The sequence below is a fragment of the Anopheles nili genome, chromosome X (genome assembly GCF_943737925.1).
Source record: "Anopheles nili chromosome X, idAnoNiliSN_F5_01, whole genome shotgun sequence".
In the NCBI taxonomy this organism is placed as follows: Eukaryota; Metazoa; Arthropoda; class Insecta; order Diptera; family Culicidae; genus Anopheles; species Anopheles nili.
Window position 1 is genome coordinate 4,117,485 of NC_071293.1, and position 21,960 is coordinate 4,139,444.

The window sequence follows — 21,960 nt, forward strand, 5'->3', positions numbered from 1 at the left end:
TTAGCTAATTTGTTTTAATTTATCGCCTCCTGGAGCGGGCGGGATTAGTTTCGTAATGTTCGGCATGTTTGGTTTCCTTGCGTACCCTACCTGCGTGCATTTTCGGGCTTAATTTTACATCACCAGGTGTCAAAAACCGCGTGATTTTCCGGCTGAAAGATCGCGCCCAGGTCTCAGATACGCGCAGTTGTTTCGTTTTTTTCCCATTTTCCAACCCTTTAATCGAAGGGCGTAAATGATTGGCGTCGATTTACGATCTGTTTGTCAGCATTCGCGACTGCTCCGAGGTCCAATTTGTTTCCACAAAGCGAGAGTTTGTGGTGGGAGTGATGCGGAACGTCGTAAGGTTCTCCCTTGAAGTCCCCGTCCTGAGCTAGGAACGTCCGATTGACAACATCCCGTGGCATCGGAACCGCACGAACACGACCACGAGAATGGTGAGGGCCAGTGGTAACCTCAGCCACGGCCTGTTCCGGAGGGTTCCAGCTGTACCGTTGGTACTGGAACTAATTAGGTCGTGTTCGCCCGCCTGCAAGCCCTTGTACAGTCGGCCATTTTTGTGAATTTTGCTGCTCTCTTCCGGAGGTTCGATGTTCGGCGTGGAGTTGATCTCCTGCAATGAAACGCGCCAAGTGGACGAACAAGAAGCTGAATAGAGGTCACCCAACGAGGTGTGTGGATATTGACAACAGTTTGGAACAGTTCCATTTCATCGCAGCTTCTAAATAGCAGGCTCATTTGTATGGAACACACTGCCTGGAATTTCCCAGCCACCTTCGAGAAGGCTGGTAATTAAACTTTTCCGCAGCGCGAACGAAACCAATCGGCTCATTACGGCTGGTACAGGTATCGATTGTCTGAGTGGCTACTTACATCAGTGCCCGAGGTGTCCTCCACGCTGTTGACTCGGTGGGCGGATTTGGTTTTCTTCTGCAGCTCCATCTCTATGGGTGGGAAAAAGAAAATCCCATGAGGCAAACGAACATGAAGCGTAGGTTTTAGCTTAGCGGAAGACAAATAAAACAATCATAAGATTAGCCGATGGGAAGCTGCGACGATAAACCCACCCGAATAAGGGAACTTGCTCCCGAAATAATCTCCACTCTTTTATTTCCCTGTTCCAGCTGACTAACTCTACGCCAGTGGACGCATTGTCGAGCCATCCGAGGAACGGTGGGATTAAAACACACCAAACGGGTCCGGATTGTCCACCCGTGTAGGAAACCGAGCAGCTTTGCTCGTGCTTGTGTGTTGCTGGCATTATGCAACGATTTCTCACCCCTCTAGCGCCATCCCTCTCGCACACAATGGCGACTTATGCGCCACCGACCGGCCATTACCGGTAATAATTTCTAGTCCGCCTTTTCTCTCGATCCCGTGCGAAGCGTATCCTGAAGGATTTGGGTGGCACGGGTTTTGCACTTGTGTAATGCTGATGCGGGTGAAGGAGTTCCACCGGCAGATGGCGCTTGAAACGCTGCCTCATCCGGGTTCGGGACCGATTACGTTGCCATTGGCGGCCATTGTGATAACATGCGTTTTGTGCCGGCGCTCTAAAGCAACACCACCCGCTGGCAACAAGTGCCGCAAGGACGAAAGGACGATGGAAGGGTGAATGAAAAAAAAACACACACACATAATAAATAAAAACCGAAAGCAAATCGCACGCGCTCGCACCGTTGCCATTGTTCCCGGTGAATGTGGGGATGATTTTTAATATTTTAAGCGTTTACCATGGAGGCGCCCGGTGTTCGGGGAGGAATTTTTGCCAGCTTCGCTGATAATAGCGATGAAATGATCAGGTTGAGAGCGCTCTCGTGGATGTGCACGCTACGTTGGAGGTGGTTTAAGTGTGTGGTCTGGTAGGGTTGTCGCCAGAGGCAGCTTGCAGGGTCGTGTATGGTAGTATCTTTGTTAACCCTTCATATGGTGCGGAAAACATCGTTATCAAGCGTGTTGAATGCAATTTAATGAAAATTTTGAATGCATAACTGATGAAATAAACCAAATTATAGCCATTTTGCAAATAGTTTGTTGCAATTAAAATCATTAAATAATCCTTGTAAATGATTAACAATCGTGTGATGAACAAAATAAATAAACGAATTCATTTTCTTGACATCATGTTTACAACTGTTGATGATAATCACATTGCTGAGTGTATAAGGAAGTCAAAGAAACCCGAATTAATCCAACAACTCCATATGTATAATTACCAATGAGATTTAAATTCCCTTCGCTTCGATTGGCAACCGGCAACATCCGGCAATGGAGCACGAAACCGCCATTCGATCGAGAAAACCCACTCTCATTCGTTTTGTTTTTAATTACGAACCAACCAGCCAGCTCCCGAAGGGTTGTCCTGCTGCCTTATGCCTTTCTGCAGATCGGCGTGCGTGCGGTTTTGGCGTTTTGTTCTTCCCCACTGTACCGTAAAGTGGCGAACGTATTGTTAACACAAATTCCTTCCGAAAGCGGTACATGAAGCGGAACCACAACGCTGGCGGAGTACGCAGGGATATTCCCAGTAGGGCCTCGAAAGAAATACGCCAGAACCGCCCGGGAGTAAGCGAATAATGTGCCGGGGGTTCGTCGTTTTTTTTTACTGCTTTTTCCATTCTTTAGACCTCTCTCCACGTCCCACAAGGGATTTTTTGTTGCTACCACACTAGAAGAAGCGCTCTGGCTGGTGGAAAACGAAGCAGAAACGGTGGGTGTTTCATTTTTATGTATGCACCTTCATCCTTGTGGATGGTCGGAGAAGTTTTTTTCTGTCCTCTCACTTCCACTGTTTGTTGCGATTTGCTCAAGGATCAACGAGGGATTCGTCGACGTCGTCGTCATGCTGCCGCTTTTTTCTGCCCACACTGTCGACTAGCATCGGGATGGTGGCTCTTTGCCTCTTCCGAAAGGACTCCCTTCATGGTGGGAGTCGAAACTTTGGCGAATCATGTCGGAATTCCTGCCGCTGTGGATAATAGACGGGTGCGTTCCATTTTTTTTTTCATCGAACCACATGGTGTGTGAGCAGACAAGCAAAGGACTCCCCGAGCTAAGCCTTGGCTTGGAATGCATGTGGAGAGGTTAGGTTTACACACTCACCCGTGTGTTGGCGTTTTGTTGTGTGTATGTTTCCATATTTTTTCCTCCATTCTCTTGCTTTAACGACCAACCCCGAATCACAAGCGTCGCCGCTATCGTCATCCGATCATCATTATTATCATCCCCATCGTCATCGCCAGCCGGGTGGTGGCCTTCCTTTAGCTTCCGCCGCGTCGCTGCACTTTTTATTTCGATTTTTTTTAATCCCTCCCGGGGAGAGGTATTGCTTTCTGGTGGTTTGCTTTTTCTCATCCCTCTCCCGAGGGAGCACTTTAGCATCTACCTTGCATTGTGCGCGGGCAAGTGTTGCTTTCACCGTGACTGCCAGGAGAATGGGCATGCGGCTTCTGTTGCCTTGGTTGCTCATGAAACCGTACCTATTGTATGTAGCTTAAGCTAAGGGATGGGATGTTGCAGCTAACCTTCGAGATCGCGCATGAGAAGCTATACGGTATTCTCCACAGCATCCGAACAGTGGAGCTGACAGCTTAGTGGTTAAAGTACTCGGCCTCGCATCGCTCGATATGTGTGTTCAAATCTTGCTTTGGATGAGGGTGTTACGAGTTTACAGTTATTTCTCAACGGATCCCAAAGGAGAAGGTCATTTATCATACAAAAGCTTTTTAAAATTCATCCTTGATTCACACAGAATGTTAAGGGTAAAAATGCCTCTCAACGAAAAAAGTTCAAGAAGATCAATTTAATCAATTGTCTGTCATAATTGTCAAAATTGTCGTCTTCCCAATATTTAAACATGCGCCTTCTTATAGGCATACAACCTGCTGTATGTACAATGTATAACTTTGCGCTACTTACCGTACAGCCGTATCGTGCCTTCTGCATCGCCGATGCTGTTCTTCGAGATGCACTTATAGCCTCCCATGTCCGCCTTATGCAGCTTCCGAATGACCAGCGTCATCTGGACCGCGTACATGGAGCTCTCGTTTTCGTTCATCAGATACCGTTCGTTGGAGATGATCATTTCGCCTGTAGTGAGAGAGAAAGTGCATGAGAAACAGTCGCAACAGTCCACCAGAGGTCATTCTGCAGGTGCTTCTCGACGAGAGACCTTCACACACTACACGTGAGGACTCTCCGGGTCGTGAGGGCCATTTGGTCTAACCGCGAACGTCTGTTGTACAAACAGCGAACGGTGGCGGCAGCATGTCACGGTACTGATTAAACACTTCAAGCCTCGCAAATCAAACGCGTGCCGGGTGCCGATATGGCAGACGCACCTCCTGAAGGGTGTGGAGTTAAACAACCCTCAAGCACACTAGACGCCACCGGTTCCCATTCGCAGCCAGGCACTTTCCTGGTGAAACCGTGCATGCTTGGATAAACAAGTGAGGTCGATTGAGGAAGCACACCTTTTCCATTTCCGCCTGGAAAGCCACCAGAACGCGTCGTTGTGGGTCAGCTTCGTGCTCAGCAGGACTACGCTGAGGATTGGCCAGAAATGCGGTAGCTGGGGAATATTTATTTCATTAAACAAAATAAATAACCATCTTTCACCGGCTGGCCAACACGCCGCCGCTTGTACGCGGGTTTCCGCGGGGGCTTTGCTTTAATGTGCATTCCACACCACGAAAGCGCCACCTGGCGAGGAAGCACCCGAACTATGGTGGTTGACTTTGGTGGCGTACCTGCTGCGAAGCGCCAGCCACAGAGCATAACAAGGATTCCTGGGTGGTAGAGGAGAACAGGTGGGAGGAAACGCTCATGTTTTGCACCCCACCGTTCCACCCTCTTACCCCCATACACCCACCCTGCCGGTTCGTGATGGGCAACAAATTTGTGAATTTATCCATTTCCTCCGCCCGGGTGCATGTACTGCACCGGGAACAAAGTCGCGCTAGCGTGCAGCTGCAAACAGCCTGCCCTTTTCCCCTCCTTTCCAGTTGCCTTTTCATCCCACCTTTTTCCCCCTCACCGCGCTGTGTCGCGGGTGAGCGTGCGTGTGTTTTATGATTAACAAGTAATTTAACTTATTTACATTCATAACATTGAATAAATAATTACAATTTGAACAGATAATGCAAAATACATGCGCTGGTGGGCCTCCTCTCCCACCACCCCCCCCCCCCCCCCCCGCGACCTACGCGTCCGGTGTGCGTGTGCCAGAACGGTCCATGATCATCACGTACGCCGTTTTCCCGCATACAAGCGCATCGCATGCGAAAAGGGCATGGGCTACAAAGGGAGCTCTTCTATAGCGCATAAAAAAAGCGACACACCCCCTTGTGAGCCACCCTTTGGAAGGGTAGCGACCGTTAAACGGCACCGTTTATGCGATGCACCACAAGCGGCATTGTGTTGGTGGGGTTGAGGGTTCTGGTGACAGTGGAATTTAATGGGGCTCGTGAGGGGGATGGACAGGAGACATGGGGGAGGGAGGGGGGAGAAAGGAGATGGAGACTGTGACGAGGGGCGATGATAGTCGAAATTGCGTTTTAAATGACCATACGTGCGTCGATGACGCACGAGCCCTTTTCGCCTCTGTCCACGATCGCCACCCGGCACAAAGCCCCGTATCAGTAGCGAGGGTCCCGGTGAGGGTGGATTCGTTCACAAATCCTATGGCGAACCATCCAAATACTGGAAAAACCATGAATCGAGCACCAACGGTGGATAAAATGGCCGGTGAACCGTGTGGAGTGAAGAGAACGGAGATTGAACTGGTGAATCCGAAGGGGTGGGGGGTAGCGTGAGGAAAGAGGTAGGGGTAGAGCGAAAAGGAATGTTTTGTTTTAGTCCCTAAACCTGGACACTGCCCATTCGTGACTCGTCGCTGGACCCTGCGCTTGTTTTTGTGCTCCCACAGCTCGCGAAGTAATCAACAGCTGGTTATAAACGATTCCAATGTCGCCGCTCGGCAAGCAAAACGGTGCAGCGGATTCGTGAGCTGTGCGAAAATTAATTTTCAATAAATTAAACGCTACCCAATGCATGCGTCAGTGGAGCCTGGCTAAGGGTTTGGGGTGTTTGGAGTCAAACAAAAAATAACCCTTAGGGTTATTTTTAGGATAGGGTGGTTTCATCCCTGCGTTTTCCATCCTTTTGACGGCGAATCATATTCGTTGTGGCTGAAAAGTGTACGTTGTGGCAATCGATAGCAAAGTTGCTAAATTATGCCAACATTTTGTCGCTTTTGCCTGGAGGTTTCGATTAGCAGACATGGGGAGTTTCAATTCACCCCTATTTTTCGTTGTTTTCCTATTCTAATGATTCCTCTAAAAGCACGCAGTAGATTTACGTTTTGATATGACAGACGATCGGATAGATGACTTACCGTTTTCACGCTGCCAGTAGTTGATGGCTTTCGGCGAGGCCTCTACATTGCAGATGAGAGTCACGTCCGTACCGAGCGGGGCTCCAACGAGCTGGTTTGGCACCTGTATCAACGGATGAACTGAAACGTCCGAATAAAAAGTGAACATTGATATTAAGAGACAACAAAAAATACGAACAGTGTGAGAATGTGATACAAATTTGTCACACTGGTAGGGAATTTTAAATGAATATGAATACTTTTGGAATCCACATCAACACGGAGTGAAACGTCAAATATTTTATTTTTCAATTTTAATATTGTTGGTCGATTAATAATCTTTTAAAAGCAACCAAAACTTCACACTTGCTGCAGTTGCCAACAGCTCGCACTCCTAAAAACAGCTTTGTCAACAGAAACAACTCCAAAAACGGCGAATGTTTATTTGGGGAGCTTGCAAATGAAGCGATACCCATTTATCTTTCCACGGCCACTTGATTGATCTTGGGTTTATGATTATTACATTGTTATTTATCCCTCAGCGCAGCGATTTTCGCATCCCAAACAGCACCTCTGAATAGATTTCATCACACCGAAAGGTTCGCACCTTCTCCACTTGCTGAAAAACTCATAAATATAATTCCCACCCTCTAGAAGCAATACGGGGTGAGACAAAAAAAAACCATCACAAACGGCGCTTACGAAGGAAAGCGGCCCATCGGGAGGAACTCATAAACGCCACCAGCACATGCTGCGTCGGGACGTGTTTAATTTACACCTGTTTCGAGGTGTTTTATGAGGCGGCTTCGCACAACCCACGCAAAGGGCTCTCGAAATCAGCCGGAAGGCAACCTCGGCGGCACGTAACCGATTAGCCGACGACACTTACGCCACACGGGCGTGCGGAATGGGGCAAAAGACCGAGCGGAAGAGGGTATTAAAATTAATAATAATTATCAAACAATATTCCACGGCACACAAACACTCGCCACATCAAACAAGCGCTGCACGGGAAAAGTTTGCTCGAAGGGCAAACCCCCGGGTGTGCTCTTTTTCTCGCCTCACTGTGGCCTCACTCGAGGCAACAACCTAGGCGTGGAAATGAGATGGGAAAAGACTCGAGCGAGGAAAAGCCTGCTTATCACGGGTCTCCGATCCAAACAGCACGCAACCCTGTGGGACCTGGTGAGCGATTAGCTTAGACGTTTCGTCCTTCACCAGCACGATGGTGGCGACGTCCTTTCCCGGACGACTCGGTGTTAATTTTGGTGTGCTGTCATCCACGCGGTTGGTGACGGAACGCACCGGCTTTTCGAGCCCGCGGCATACAAAGCACAAGCACAAAATTAAAGCATCGTCCCTCGGCTAGTTCGTTCACCACATCGTTCCCAGCGCCCACGAAACAGTAACTATAACGACACCAAGAAAAGGGCCTCAAAACTTGCCCGCCCTTGGCTAGGGACCTGCACCGAGAACAAGGACATCAGTGCGAGGGGTTGGCTTTTTATGCGTAACAGCAATGGTAGCATTGGCCCCGGCAAGATAAGCGAAACCCACTCCAGCTGCCAGCGTGGACACGTCTCGCCTAGTCTGCCGTCCTCTGCTCTAATGAACCATAAACTTCGAGTTAGCAGCGCCCCGAGCGGGAGGCTGGGAATCGGTGTTAATTTTCGGCCTTCGAATCTTCTGCCTGTGTCTCGTATGGGGCGAATAGTTGGACGTTGCCGTCCGGTCGAGGGTTACGGTATTTTTAATAACATGACTAACATTTGTATGGTAATTGTCGCCTGGCTCGTCGGACATTTGGCGCCTCGGTGGGGGTGAACCGTTGTCTGCCATTTCGACAAAAAAGGGGTGGTTCTGGGGGGTGAGTTTCCGCTTCCTAATAGCCACCCAAACCGACGCAATGCCCATGCAAATCGGGCTCGAACCGTGAACTTCGATAGCATTCAGAAATCCCCCTCTTGAGCGTCACGAGAGCGTCAAAGGTAAGAATTGAATTAAATTGAAATTTCGTCCCTGACCCACGGCCCCGACCAATGGTGGAAGGGCACCGGAAGGGCCCGTAAGGGATGCGATGACAAACCGACATCAGTATGCGCCCGGTAGCGGCGTATCTTGGATCTCTTGGTAGTACTCGACGAGGACCTCATCGTACACCGACCGAGGTTCCAGTGGAACCGGAGCGCATCGGCACTGTCATCGTCGCATCATCGCCCCCTTCGGGCTGGGAACTCCTGCTGGAGGTGATGTGCCAGCACTCGGGGGAGTTTAATGGTCGCTGAATGAAACTGATAGCCCGTACGAGACCGGAATGTGTGATTCGAAACCGAGCGAATTTGGGTGGCGTCGTTGAACCTTTTCGGTCGGTCTTTTTGGTAGTTCATTTTTCGCCGCCCATGTGTGAGATGTGGGTGGGAGGTTTTGTGTGGTTTCGGTGGTTTGCTACTTACAGTGCACTTGCAGCTTGAGCCGTTTGCTCACTGACGGTGGCACGCCGTTTGAGGCGATGCACATGTACGCGCCCATCTCGGACCGTGTCACCTTCGTCAGTGACAGCATGTCACCCTCGACTATCGTGGCTGCTCCATCGGGTTGATTTTGCATGTGAACGAGCCGAATGAGAAAAAGAGAGAGAGAGAGAGAGAGAGAGAGAGAGAGAATGAAAGTGGAGTGGAGGATGTCATAGAGCAGGTGCTTCTGCCCACAACCGTTACAGTCCGAGTCTCCCTGTGACAGGTGCCGAATGACTAACAAATTGGCATAATTGTACAGGTCCGGCTAAAAAGCGCAACGGCACTGAGAATTATGACAGCACATCGTGGATGACTGTAGCGCGAACAGACTGTTCTGTGAATGCCCCGCAGGTGTTGGATACCTTTCATCTTGCCGTGGGTGCCATTGCGGGCGATGATCTCACGTCCATCCTCACGTCGCCACACGATCTTTGGCTTTGGGTATCCACGTGCCTTACAGATCAACTTCGCCGAACCACCCTCGGGGACCATCATGTCCCCGGATGTCTCCTCGTAAATGATGTCCGGTGGTATCACCACCTCGAGGAAGGCCGTCTGCGAAAAATGCGAATCCATCGTGCGAGCGTGAGTGTTAACGTACACCTGCTGCTAGCTGTCATCTGTCACGTTATCCTACCTGCATCTTCATCGGGTCCGTGTTGACCTGGCACATGTAGACGCCTCGGTCCTCCATCTTGACGTTTCGGATCACCAGCGTCCAGGTGTTGTAGTCGTTATGCGTCACCGACAACCGCCCGTTGTTCGTGATGACGTGCTCGTGTATCGCCAGGATCGCCTTCGCGTCCGCTTTAATCCATGCCACCTGCATGATGTGCGCGTGTATTGGTGTCCGGTAGAGGATATACAAGGCGAGTACTGTGTTAGACACCTTGTAACGCATGACGGACGGCACCCGGGCCGGAACCGAACACAAAGCACGCGCACACACACACGCGCACACACACACCCACAAACATTCGCTCACATTCACACGCGCTGCTCCTTTCGTGCATACAAAAAGCGCGTGCATTAGCACAGCACGTTAGGTTTGGGCATGCTGCCAGCCGTGACCGATTGGCTGCTTGAAAAGGATGTGTTCGCCAGGATGCGGCTCAGCTGCAAGGTCAATGGGTCACAGCCAGCGGACACACTGCGGGAAGGTGTAATCGGTGCAAAGTGAGAGAGAAATGAGGAACGCAAAAAAAAAACGCAAGCAAGCGATATATCTGCAGCGGGTCATGCATACATCAACAACAGGCTACGGCCAGGTCATGCGGTGTTCGCTTCGACGCATCGAGCTTCAGGCTACTGTGGTGGAACGAGTGCTGGACCCAATTTCTTTTTTTTTTGCTACTACTATCGCGCTCGCTACCACATCATCTAGGTCATGTTCGATTGAAGTTGGTCTGTTTCTCTTCTTTTTTGCTCAAGTCTGGGTTACTCTAACGTTTGCAGAATGCAAGCAGATTTATGGCCAAATGGAATGTCTGCGACTTTCCAATGGTATGGCTTTCTCAGAGCAACCGAGAAGCCATTTTCCGACTGAGCAAATGCTCATAAAGGGCGCTTGTAGGGTGATCAGGAGTTTAAACAAGGCATGCAAATTGGAACTACCGCAAAACGAACAAAAAACACACGCACACAAACACACAGAGAGACCCGAGAAAACAAAACCCCACCGGAAGGATCCGTGCGAGGGATCCTGCTGGCAGAGGGCGTGCTACGAAACTATGAAATATAGCATTTATCCTTGTGATTTGTGGAAGTGCAAGTAAACGAGTCTCGCGGCAGGAGTCGAGCGGGAGTTCGAAGGTGGACAGTTAAGCCTCCACCACACTCTGGAGAGTGAAGTGAGCGCATCTATAGGGTGCAGAGGGCCGATGCTGGCATATACATGACGGGCAGTGATGAAATTGTGAGTATCGGTGCAAAATACTACCATTACTTGGTGCAGGTGCGGAGTTGGTGCTGGTCTTGTCATATGGTTTTGTTTGGTTATTACTTTGCGTTTGAAGGATCTTTTGGATGCTGAAAAACAAACGCGATGATCGATTCAGATGTTCGGAAATTTCTGCTCGAAGTCTTAGCTGTTCAACACCCTAGATCATGCGTCACAAAAGCGACTCGAGATCTACATGACAAGCGCGTGCCACCAAACATGAGCCGACAATTTCCGAACGCTGAATCCTGGGACATGTTAGGACTCCTGGAATTGTGGGAAGGTGCGGTGCAGAACTGGTGCTTTCACTACTGGTGCAGTTGGCAGTTTGGTGGAGAACAAAACTGGTCTGATTTCTGGTGCGCTGCTACGCCACTAAAATGCGGGTGCACGGGTTATTAGATATTACGCTCAAATGGTGCACGCTCGTGTAAAGAAATAACTCGCAAAGAATGATGTGCACGTGATTCGGGTGGGAAGTTGGGAAGGCGAGTCGCCAGGAAGCTGTGAGCGAGTCGGTTGGAGTTCTCTGTTCTTTGGGCCCGGCTACTCCAAAGCGATCATGAGTGTCCTCGAAACCGCGAATTTGATTTCGTTTCTTCCATTTCCGGAGAAAAGGCGCTAGACATTTCCCAGACGTGTCCCAGACGGATGGTTTCGCGATGGCTCGTTCACACGTGCTCCAAAGAACAGAGACCATTCCTTTGTGCATTTGCCCTGGAGGCCTGGAGGCGTTGCTTTGTCCGGGTTTGTGCGACATTTGCTCGGGATGTGGATCAAAGAGCAATGAAACGGGAAACGGGAAACGGGCGGCACTAATCGTTTGGTCATGGACGCTCTCCCAGAGATCAGGAAGCTCCAGAACAGCAAAGAGGACAAAGGAGATACCGTCTGGAATGGCATCCATGCTCGCCTCGGGTCAGGATAAGGTGGAGGTGCTCTTTCAGCGGTGTAAAGACAAAACGAAAAACAAAGTAAAGTACCACAAAATCACAGAAGAATCGATACCATATTTCACGTCGGAATCAGATACATACCCGGGCCGGAGTTGCCTCCCCACTCACCCGATAACCACCGAGATTGTTCACGACGCAGGTGAACGTGGCGTCACGGCCTGTGGACAGAAAACAAAGCAGTCAGCTGGGAGTGTTGGAGTCAGGATCTACACGGTCGTTGTACTAACCTTTCGCGACTGTGACGTTCTCCAGTGGATACACAAAATCCGGCTCGAATGCATGCACTGTTGGTCGGGTGGAATGGGGTAGGCCGATGTTGCGATGTACGCGTTGTCAGGAAAGATGACGGCGTTGGCAATGAGGAAAAGAATCAAAAGGTAACTGTTAATCGAAGAATCGCAAAGATCACGCTTTATGAGGAGAAAATTTTGACATTTCCAAAGAATTTCACTTTGGGACGTTATCGGGACAGAGTGTAAGTTTAGCAGGCTGAGAATAGTCGTATAACCTACTCAACACCTGTAGAAAGCATAAAAAACCAGTCTACGGCTGCTGTAGAGTTTCTGTAAAACTTTCGACCTTCCTAATATGGTTAAATTAAGCCGTAAATCGCGTGATCAAAATATTACAATAAGCTTCCAGACGTTTCCGGATGTGGTTTTATCCCCCAAACTTTACTAGCTCCCCTTCACCCTCCACCTACCTCCCCGATAGCCACCACCCAGGGTTCTTACCGTGTGCTAGAATTATCGCTAACGCTATGTACAGAATAGCTACAGGTCGAAGGTATTGGTAACGATAAAATTTATAATTAAAACTAGTATGGCTACAGCTGGTCTCGGGCCGTCCAGAGCGAGCCAATGGTGGCCATCTTCGCTCTCGCCCTCGCCGTACCACGACCATGCCGCCGCACGTCCGCCCGTTTTGATTGCTACGCGTTTGTCGCGCGTCCTCCAGAGTCACTGGAGCTACTGCTGTTGCTACTTCTACTACTGCTGCTGCTGGTGTCATCTTGTTGTGGTTGGCAGCGGTCGCATCGTCGCCCTGCGGCCCTACGCCCGGTTGCGGCCTGGCCAGCGTAGCGTCCGGACGGCTGTAAGTCGTCTCTAGGAACGGTTCTGGTCGCTCGGAGTCGTCTAGAGTTGGGTTCCGGGTGTCGTCCACGTGTCTGCGCCTCTAAGGAGTCACCCGGTTCGGTTGGTACCGTGTCGAATGTACACCGCCCAGGCGCATCCTATCGCGGCGGCTCAGCGCTACAAACCTGCGGAGAAGAACACATCGATTAGACATCGTGGAGCAGAAAGCGAAGATTCATCCTAGGAATCGAAGGGAAAACTTTCTGGACATCTTCTACCCAACACCAATGCCACCACACGTGCGGAGAACGTGTAAACTCATCCACCAGCGGTTGGCTCAAGACGCCACCTTTCCTGAAGGAAAAATTCCTCCATCCCGAAAGAGGACGAGACCCAAAAAGGGGAGAAAAAAATACAAAACCTCACCACGAAACATTTTTCGCCCATTCTCGGCAACACATGTTCGGTTTCATTTTCACCCCCAACCCCAGCAACATCGAGATCGGGAGAGATCGAAGCACAGCCGGGAAGGAAATATGTGTAAATAAATAAAAGTCATCACGACGTGACGGACCGGAAGACAAAGACGGCGAAAGGGGACGTCCACCGGGCCAGGAATCAAAACGGAAAATATATCAAAAAACTTTCCCTTCTCGCCCCGAGGCAAAACCGGTGTTGTGGGTCCTTCAGAACGCCACCTTCTGGCTTGAAATTGGCTCTGATGGTGGGACGGAGAGTCTTCGGAAATTGTAATGTAATATGCAACATGTTGTCCGGGAACGCCCTTTACGTTCCTGGGTGGGATCCGCTGGTAGCGGTGGGTAGTTATATTTCCCTTACTTTGGTGTGCACTTTTGCCATTTTCTTCTGCTTTCTTCGGCACCGGTACACTCGAACCTTTTTCAAGTTGTTCCGCAGCTGCGAAGGACACACGGTGCGGTGACACTCGGCAGAACAACAGGCGAACAAACAAAAAAAAAAGAAATCAAGAACCGCAACGGAAACGATCTCGACAACTACGATGTCGTCAACGTGAACGACACCGATGATTGCGATGGTAGTTTGGTCACAGTTGAAAATGTCATGATTTCGTTGCCGTTCCTCGGTTTGCCTTCATTATCCATTATGCTCCCGTCCGCGGAGGTCCTCGGACATGCGGAACTTGTCCCTTTTTTTTATGCTGTCGCTCTCGAGCCCTCGGATTCCCTCAATATCTGTCGCATTGCAAGTGCTGTTGGATGCTTTTAGTAGGAAAGTTTTGCTCTGCCGATGTGATGCTGCGGAGAGAATTTGAAGGGCAGGGATTGTGGGAGAAGATTTTCCAAGTTTTTCGCTTGGCAGCAGGGATTCTGTGGAGAAGCTGAAAAAATTCTCATACTGATCGACATTGGCTGGCAGCTTATCGTTCATAATTTCGCTTCGGCTACGGATGTTGCGTATACCATACGGGATGGATTCGAAAAACGTGCCTTGGCATGGTGCATTCGTTTTGTAATAAAATGTAACATTCAGGAAGATATTGTTGATAAAAGAAAGTAGCCCCGTTTAGAAGATATAAAAGAACTACACGAAATTATTTTATTACATTCATTAATATATTGAAAGATCATATTTTAAGAACATATCAAAAACCTCTGTTAATTATAAAGGCTTTATAAACCAAATTATTGTTTCGGAACTTAATCTTTAATTATGCTAAGGATATGCAAAATCATACCTTAGTGTTAAAATTACATAATTATACAATTCAATCCAAAATACGATTCCCAAGAGCAACAATTGTTATAGCTCTACCTCGTACAGCTAAATTTTTGCTGGACATTGCCGTGCAATTTGAATCCTTTTTATGAACCCGAACTTTGTTGAACGAATAATTGAACTGCAAACCATAGCTGCCGGAAATTGAATCTTGAAACCCCCAAAAAACTCGACTCACTGCACGAAAAACCTCCTAACGACAAATAACCTATGGAACAACAAAAAAAAGAACGCAAACGCAACCCCTACACGCTCGGCTGTCGAGAAAATAGCAACTGCAACGCACGTAACAGATGCGCCGCTGGTGGCTTATATGTTCAAAAATTAAAATAGTGGAACAAAAACAAGAAAACAACGCAACTCACAGGAAGCAGCTGGGCGGAGCAGTAGAAACCAAATGAACCAAAAAAAAAACGAAATACCGAAAACCACGCCAAAACCCGGTGTCCTGGCAGCACCGCGGGCTGGCCCCGATTGGGCAATTAATTACCGCTTTTCGGCTGCTGCTATTGACAGTTCGCCGTAACCCGTATCGCTTGGGTGGCACCAATGGTTTGGTCCTGATTACGGATGCGTGTCTGTAAGCGAGCGGTTAAAAACTAAAGGCTAGAGAGCACCTGGCGAAACCGCGCATCCTTGAGCGCGTGAGGCGGCGAAGCAGGGACGCCGATAATGCTCGTAATTATGTTGTTTTAATAAAGTGGAAATGCGTCGTTTTTATGTCATCAATTATTATCAGTCCAAACACGAGCTGCTGACTGTCGATGCCGCCTGCGACACCACCTCGTAGTGTGTCATAAGTGTGCGTATGTGTTTTAAATGAACAGCATCTGGGGAGCTGTGGACGGAGTGGAGTGAAAAAGGACTAACCGACTATTGCCGGAAATGTCAACGGTTTGTTGAAATCTGGGATTGGTTTAAAAACTTCATCAAAACTTTTCCACTTCGTTAGGAAAGGGAGCCGTATTGAAGTAAAATAATTGGAGTTTACTGCATTTAATGGAACGTTTTTCAATGTTCTGATAGCATGATGTCCTTTAAACATTTTCGATTTTAAACGAGTTTAAGCAATTATCATTTTTAGTCATGAAAGTATTAAAAGTTTTTCCTTGGTCGATTATTAAAAACGAATTTTTTTACATCTATTTTGCACTTAGACAACATTTCAAGAGCTTTAAGGTATCTAAGATGCGGAATAAACCAAAAATGAGTAGCTCTTTTACAGATAAGAGGCCTTTCTCTAAATAGTTGTCATTCGTGGCCTCATTAAGCTCACAAATATGCAAATAAGCCACATTCCACCATAGCAAAGCGCAAATGTGTTACGGTTTGAGGCCAACGAGATATCTCCTTCTCCAAAGCATAACCAACACACCCCCTGTTGACACTATGTCCCTGGTGCGGTTGTTCGAGGTGTCAAGCTGCGGTAAAGCGCAGCAAACGGAAACAAACTGAAGGTAGTACCTGCAAAGAGCTACAAAATCAACACGGGCAGCAAAAAAACGTTGAAAAAAACTTTACGAAACCAGCACTTGGGCTACGATTTGCCCGCAGTATGCCTCGGGATTTCCTGCAAACGGCGACAGATTTTCCGTAATTCGATACTACCTCACCGTAGCGTGGTTGGAGCTGTGCCCTCAAATAAACCACAAAACTCGTGTCAACTATTCATGGGGCATTTGCCAGGATCCGGTCTGGCTAGCCTGGCACGCCGGAAAATGCTTCAAAAATGCTTCACTCTCATTCGCTCCCCTTTCAGGTGCCGGTGTGGAAATATTTCCGAATAATTTTCCATTCCCTCCAGTTCGGCGAACCAGCAAACAACGTAGCGACGCTTGACGCTCGCAGCTAGTGAATATTTTATCAGCTCCTTCCAAAGCGCAGTAACGGCAGATGATGACAGCTGGATTACCCGAGATGTCTAGCGGACACTCTCGAGCTGCTGCTGCATACCTCCAGACGTTCTGTCTGCTTGAGTTTCCCGACGCAATGGGTTTCACGGACCGGTTTCCAGCTGTAGAAATTCGTTGGATTTTCGCCCTCACCCTTCTTTGTGTTGGGTTTTCAGACCAAACCGAAGAACAACGTGAAGGTGGGCGAGTCCGATGCGGTCCCAAAAATAAAACTATCACTTCGATGGTTATCTCGTGATTACTACTGTTCCATTCGCCGACGGCAAGCAGCTTACCACCGGTCGTTTGAGGCTCATTTTGGAGTAAGGGAAAAAGGGAATTATTGCGCCTTTGCCGTTAGGCAGCACTGCTTGCAATTTCAGCGAAGCGTTATGGATGGCGAGCTCGGATGAGGGTCACTTTGGATGAGGAATTCCATCACTTCCGGAAGAGGAACTTGATTTGATAGTTTCCGTGCCGTGATGATCTACGACATTGCAAGAATTCCTACTACACCGGGAGCTTGATTTGGGTCGCAGAAGTTCTTGAGAGTTTCTGAGTGTGAGAAGAAAGTCTGAAGCTTCTATCCGGCATGAGGAACAAATTGACCTTGCTAATCGAATCGTGTTAATGAAATAGAACGAACAAATCTGCCAAAACTTTACCACTAGAAAGATTTTCCAGGGAAATCGTCCTCAAGCTGCTGTTCATTCTTGTCGAACCATAGCATTAGTGTATTCGTCCCTCCAAATTCGCCCAAAGTGCGTCTTTTGAATACGCGAGTGGTAAAAAAAATTCAATTAGAAAACCACCCACCCACTCCAACGGAGCCACGCTTGATCACCGGAACATCGTGTTATGATACCAGCTTATCATGTCGAGCCATCTCCGCAGGGCGAAAAACGTGCCATAATACGTCGTTGCGAAGTCCGGCCCAAAGGAGACGCGGTGCGATGGGAATAAAAGCTTTAAAATTTAATAAGCTCCTAACAGCTTTCCTGATCCGCTCCCAGGACCTTCGACCCACTCACCCTCAAACAGGGGAAGGTCTTTTCCGGGGGGATTTCCTTTTTCGTCTATCACCACCTCGGTCGGGTGGGATGTTCAGATTTGTCGTGGTACATTTTCCACAAGCGACACCACGGGCTCCTGCCGCCGGTATCCGGTTACGAATTTTCCCGCAGTCGCTCCTTTTGCCCTCTCTGTCACTAGAAGTTTTCGTTTCTTTTTCCTCTGCTACGTCGGCGGGCAGTGAATTCTTTTTGTTTCCTTTTTTTCCCTTCAAGATATGCAAGGTGTGCAGTGAGGTTATATTTTTATCACCTTACCCGTAAGCGTAACGACCCTTAATCAAACAGAGCACTAAAGGTGACGCGCCATATGCCTTGAAGCGGACGGTCAGAAGAAAAAGTGAAAGTGGAAAAGAGTGAGAGCGAGAGAGACCGAAAAATATGACAACCGCCAACAAGCGGTCCTTGAGGAGGCGGCCAAAAAGGTGCGATGGGTGAAAACATTCCCTTGGCAAGGTTTTTCCGAGGGCGTTCCGGGTTGATGGTGCGATGAAATTTTGGAGAATCTCTCCGTCCCTCGGCTGGTATTCCGCGCTTGAAGGTGGCATTTTCTCAACCCCAACTCCCAACCCAACATTGCACCCTTCATCGGTAGCTGCTTTAGCGGGGTTTACGATCCCTTTTTTTTTTTTGCTGCAAGCCCCAACAAATTCCCCACCGTTGCGGCCTAATGAAATGATTTTATTGGAATGGGTTGGATGACCTTTTCGACGGTGGTTATGTTCCGGGGTTTAGTTTATGCTATTTTGATGAAAAATTACCCTCTAAGCATATGTAAGCTTCCAAGCAGGAACTGAGATTATTTTATTATTATTTTAAAGGCTGCAGATAGATGCTTCACAAGCGACCTAAAAATCATCTCCATTGGTTCATTTCCCGAAGCAACTATCTGCAGCCTTTAAAACAGGAAATAGAAAAACCTGCCAGACAAGGGAGAGGGACGAAAAAAGCAAACATTGTGTTTGTTTTCGCGCCAAGACAGCTAGTACGGATTTACATTTATTTCGCGAATGTTTTATTTCGCCATTTGAATAATTAATTCATTCCACTCGTTCATTTCGCTATTCACTTGTCAAGTGAGGTGATTTTTTTTCCATTCAACGAGTAGTGAATAAAACAATTCTCGCATCAGCAAAGCAGAAAAGGCTCATGACAACAGGTTACCACTTTGGAGGGATTTCGTTTGTAACCAAAGAAGAAAAAAATACTGGTTTCAGTTGTGTCATGCCTTTTTTCATTGAAAAACACAATTAGACTGCAATGGGAAAACTATTTCTATTATTACAATATAAACCAAGAGCTCAATGTACGATTGCGAATGTTTAACAGAACAAGCAATTAAAATGAGTGCAAGAATCTTAGAAATCTTTGTAATTAATAAATTTCCTAGAAGAAACTCTCAAAGAGATATTAAAAATAAAGGTTTAGCATTTTATTGAATGATGGTTTTATTACAAAGAGTGACTTTCTCTACTTTATTGCATGAATAGATTAAAATAAACTAGTATTAAAACCATTCATCCATTCAAGTGGCGAGAGCATATTTTCATTCATTAACTCTTAATCAGTATTTTCCATGCGCTCGCTACACAGTTGTCCTTTCCTTGCACCACTGAGACTCACCTTTCCCAACCATAAACCCTTTTTTGCCATCTAACCTGCTCTGCAGATTTTCCTACCGATACCGCAGCACACCGACCAGCTAACGCTTTATTAATCGCGACTAAATGGCCCGAAAAACGCGCCACTTCTAGCATACCGCCTCGTAAAACGTTACGTTTTCCCAACCAAAAATCCCCCACGTGGTCATATCGGCCACGCCGCGATTCACCAACCAACGGTACCCAATCTCCACCCTTTGATGCTCGATTTTAATCCATTAAATGTTCATAACCAGCGCGGTACCGAGCCAAACAAGCGTCTAGCTTCACTTCCAAGCTAGCTCACCTCGCTGCAAAAGCTCTACTCTGCTTCTTCGCAGGAGTTTATGCCCTTTTTTCTTCTTCCTCACTCTACTGTGTGTCCTTTTGCCCGCGGCAGCTCCGAAAGGACTCGCGTTTCGCTGCAGTAAACCCCTGTCCTGTGGTGGACCCGCGGCAGCACGATAACCGGCCGCAATTGGCGAACTCGGCCTGAAGGGGCCAGTAAATAATCCGCTTTTAATGGGACACCCAAGCCCCGGTTGTGCGATGTCCGGCGGTTTTCGGCGGCTGGCGTTCCAGTTTCCGGCTTCCAGCTCAATTTCATCGACAATCAAAACGAGGAAGCATGCTGAAAAGGAGTTAATGAAAGCTCACCGGGCCCCTCGAGGGCAGTGGCGGGTTCGTCGGTGGCAGCGTTGTGCATTGAAAAGATTCAGAAATTAACTTTGTCTTCCATGCGACAGCGTCAGGATCCTGCGATAGCGTTGAGGGTAGGTTTCTCGCTCGCGCAACCACTTTCCACAAACCATTCCGGTGCTTGCACGGGTCCAATAAATATGCTCAGTGAATTGCCAACCGTTTGCTACGTCCGCGAGGTCCTGGCTGTCCTTCGAGGGTTCTATAGCGAATTTGCTTTGCGGTCGGGATTATTGCTTTACATGCCGCAATAAGCGGCACGGTGATATTGCACCGCACCGGGGGGATGGGTTTTCGCAAATTTTCCGATCGTTTGGTGAACTTAAGATAGTTGCTCTTTACATCGTAATGAATTAATTACTCGCCGAATGAATCGCCAGACGAACAACAGGATGAATCTAACGTATATTCGGATCTGATGTTAGTCCTTCGAGTCCTATGATTTGGTAATCCGCACTGGACTGCTCTGTTGATCAGGATTCCGGTACTCAAGCGAACGGGAATTTCGTCCGCTCAATCGCACCGTTCAGCTGAATCGCAATAAATTCACCAGGAGAAGCACCAGAAACCTTCCAATCAAACGTGGAACAATGCCCACATTATTCTGAACCGTTGCATCAACCGTTGCGATGTCCATCATCCGAGCTTGAGCGTTCGTGGGAGCTGGTGGCTATTTATGGTTACGAATTCACCGAAGCAATCACAATCACAAAGAACTCCCTCCGGAGCTCACCGGAAGACGGGATTACAACTCACCCTCGCGATCAAACTTCAGCTGGACTTCGCCATTTCACCTGACTCGAAAGAAGACGCTGGGATGCAAAAGCACCACGATTGCAAAGCGCATTAAACCGATGCGTGGCTTCTTCGTGAAGGTTGCAAAATAAATAAATCCCCACTCTTTCTCTCTCTCTCTCTCTCTCTGTCTTCCCAACCATACTACGGACGATGCGCCAAAGTGAGGTTAAGTGCATCTAAATGGCCCAAGCAGCCCGAGTCGGTGACAACAGCCAACGGTGGAGGTGCCCAGCGAACACCGGCAAACGAGTGTCTGTTTATTGTTATAATCCCACCCGCTTTCCATGCCGCTTTTCCACCACTTCCGGTGCGGTTTGCTTGTTCCGGCGAATGGCGCCCTCTAGCGGCAAGCGTGCTTTAAGGTGGTTCAGGAGAGCGCACGAGAAAAAGCAATGGAAAGTGAAGCCACTCGGCCGCTGTCGGGTGCTTCCGGTTTGATGGTTTCACGGGCTTTCCCCACTCATCCCCTAAAGCTCTTGCACTCCTCCCCTTTCCATCATCACTGTCATCATGCCGTCAGCGGCGTGATCTGGTCGGTTCGCTTTCTTCGCCTCACGCCGGCTTTATGTTCGCCGTTTGTTTTGCTTTTCATCGCCACCCGCTTTTCCTTTTTTCCTGTGAAATCCTCCCTCCTCCTCCTCCCCCCCCCCTTCCCCCCTCGTTTCCATTTGTTTCTACCCTACCAACAGCCCATTAAACCCGCACAGATGCAGTTGGCGGAAGCGCTCGGAACAGCCGCCGGACTCTTTGACTCGTTCGTTGCTCACTTGACGCTAGCTCGAATGCAGCGCGTAGCTGGTGTCTTTTTTTCCTCTTTTTTTGCCTTCCGTCGTCCTTCCCACAAGCGTCGCTTTTCCCTTACATCCTGCGGACGGTTTCAATGGCAAATTGCAGCACGACGAGCAACCCCAGAAGCCATTATAAACGCGCCATTCCACGTGCCTTTTTCACCCCGAAACCGGGCTGTTATTATTCCGCTCTCGCTCGGGGGTTGGCAAAGGCCGAAAGGCCCGTGCGACAAATAAAGCTAGGTAGATCCATCACCGGGGGAAGGATGCGAAGGGCTCGTAGAAGTGCCTGCACGATTCGATTCCGCACGGTGCGCTGTGTTGTGGAATGATTGTAAAATTATTTACAATTACTCGGTGAAAGCGGGCTAGACAAAGACCGTGGGATGGTTTTGCTTATTTTTATTGCGGCAAGGTCGGCTAAGATGCTGTGGCAGGATCTTTATTCGAGCACG

The 21,960-nt window shown here is 48.5% G+C and overlaps 1 protein-coding gene across 1 annotated transcript; it reads right to left on the reverse strand.

The window, feature by feature from the left end:
* Nucleotides 1-373: 373 nt before the first annotated feature.
* On the reverse strand, nucleotides 374-12,687 carry LOC128728479 (lachesin-like). Its single transcript, XM_053822105.1, has 10 exons — nucleotides 12,519-12,687; nucleotides 12,012-12,068; nucleotides 11,866-11,942; nucleotides 9,527-9,712; nucleotides 9,252-9,444; nucleotides 8,827-8,955; nucleotides 6,395-6,514; nucleotides 3,919-4,089; nucleotides 874-944; nucleotides 374-613 (listed from the first exon to the last, which is right to left on the reverse strand). Exons 1-10 carry the CDS (start codon nucleotides 12,685-12,687, stop codon nucleotides 374-376), a joined length of 1,413 nt encoding a protein of 470 aa, XP_053678080.1.
* Nucleotides 12,688-21,960: the final 9,273 nt, after the last annotated feature.